Source organism: Lathyrus oleraceus, chromosome 5, assembly GCF_024323335.1.
Source record: "Lathyrus oleraceus cultivar Zhongwan6 chromosome 5, CAAS_Psat_ZW6_1.0, whole genome shotgun sequence".
Lineage (NCBI taxonomy): Eukaryota > Viridiplantae > Streptophyta > Magnoliopsida > Fabales > Fabaceae > Lathyrus > Lathyrus oleraceus.
The window spans coordinates 353,602,538-353,603,739 of record NC_066583.1 but is presented as its reverse complement, the minus strand read 5'-3'; the positions used below and the strand labels follow the sequence as shown (position 1 = coordinate 353,603,739).

Below are 1,202 nucleotides of genomic sequence, written 5' to 3'. Positions count from 1 at the left end.
TCTCATTCTTCATTCTCTCTTTACTAAAAATGTCTCAAAAGAAATATAAGCAGAAAATCTTGTAAGTTGTTTAGCCAACTTATTCTTTAAGTTGTTTAGCCAAAATCTTGTAAGCAAGATTACAAAAGAAATAGAGCAGTAAAAGCAATCACGTCTCAATTGGAAAAGCACTATCAATTAACAAATTCTGTGAGATTATATCTGCATCATAGATGTTCCAACAATGTCAAAATTTAGGATAAAAGACATCTTGACTGAATTTTTTTTCAAATTTCATCTGAAAAAATAGCTTGTTTGAAGTCCTTACATGGGAAATAATAAGGGAAATATTATCCTCTTTACTAATGCACAACCAGAGCAATTTGACCACTAGATCTTGAGAACAATTAGAAGCAGGAAACTCAACTAATTATTAAAACTCAAATAGAGACATAATCATGTATCAACAGTAGTTTGATTATAGCACTTAAGATTTGTGAAACAGTTAAGCTTCTTCCTAGAAGTTATTTGCTACTAGAAAATTAAAAGAAAGAATAAGTTAAAACCACAAATAAAGAAAAACTACTGGTTTTCATTTGATTTAAATTGCAATCCATGTAATTGAGTATGCTTTGGTCTCATGGAGTATTACATATCTCAATTAAACTAAACATCACAAGAATCAAGATTTACATTTCCACACTCAAAATACACTGCTAAAGCTAATAAAATAAAGAAATGAATGCTTCTTCATCAACCTCCGAATCCGTATAAAGTTCTTCCCTGTCTCTTGAGAGCATAAACAACATCCATGGCAGTAACAGTCTTCCTCCTCGCATGCTCAGTATATGTAACAGCATCGCGGATAACGTTTTCCAAGAAGATCTTAAGAACTCCTCTGGTTTCTTCATAGATCAAACCACTGATTCTCTTCACACCACCTCTTCTAGCCAACCGACGAATAGCTGGCTTTGTGATTCCTTGGATGTTATCGCGGAGAACCTTCCTATGCCTCTTAGCACCTCCCTTTCCGAGTCCCTTACCACCCTTTCCACGGCCTGACATTTTCGCTAGAAAACTCGAGAAACTAAAGAAAATTGAGAGATTAGGGTTTAGATTCGGAGTTGAATTGAATTGGAAAATACAGATGGGGATCGGAGTATATGTATCAGAGCGAGCGGGAGGAAGAGGAGAGGATGAAAAGGAATTTTGTGTTTTGATAT

General features: G+C 34.8%; 1 protein-coding gene across 1 annotated transcript; it reads right to left on the bottom strand.

The window, feature by feature from the left end:
* Positions 1-551: 551 nt before the first annotated feature.
* On the bottom strand, positions 552-1,202 carry LOC127084628 (histone H4). The gene has a single exon (XM_051025117.1). The coding sequence runs from the start codon at positions 1,042-1,044 to the stop codon at positions 733-735; it is 312 nt and encodes a 103-aa protein (XP_050881074.1). The 5' UTR covers positions 1,045-1,202; the 3' UTR covers positions 552-732.

What these genes read in the sequence shown, in the direction of transcription:
- LOC127084628 (XM_051025117.1), bottom strand. Translation starts at nt 1,044, where the DNA reads ATGTCAGGCCGTGGAAAGGGTGGTAAGGGACTCGGAAAGGGAGGTGCT.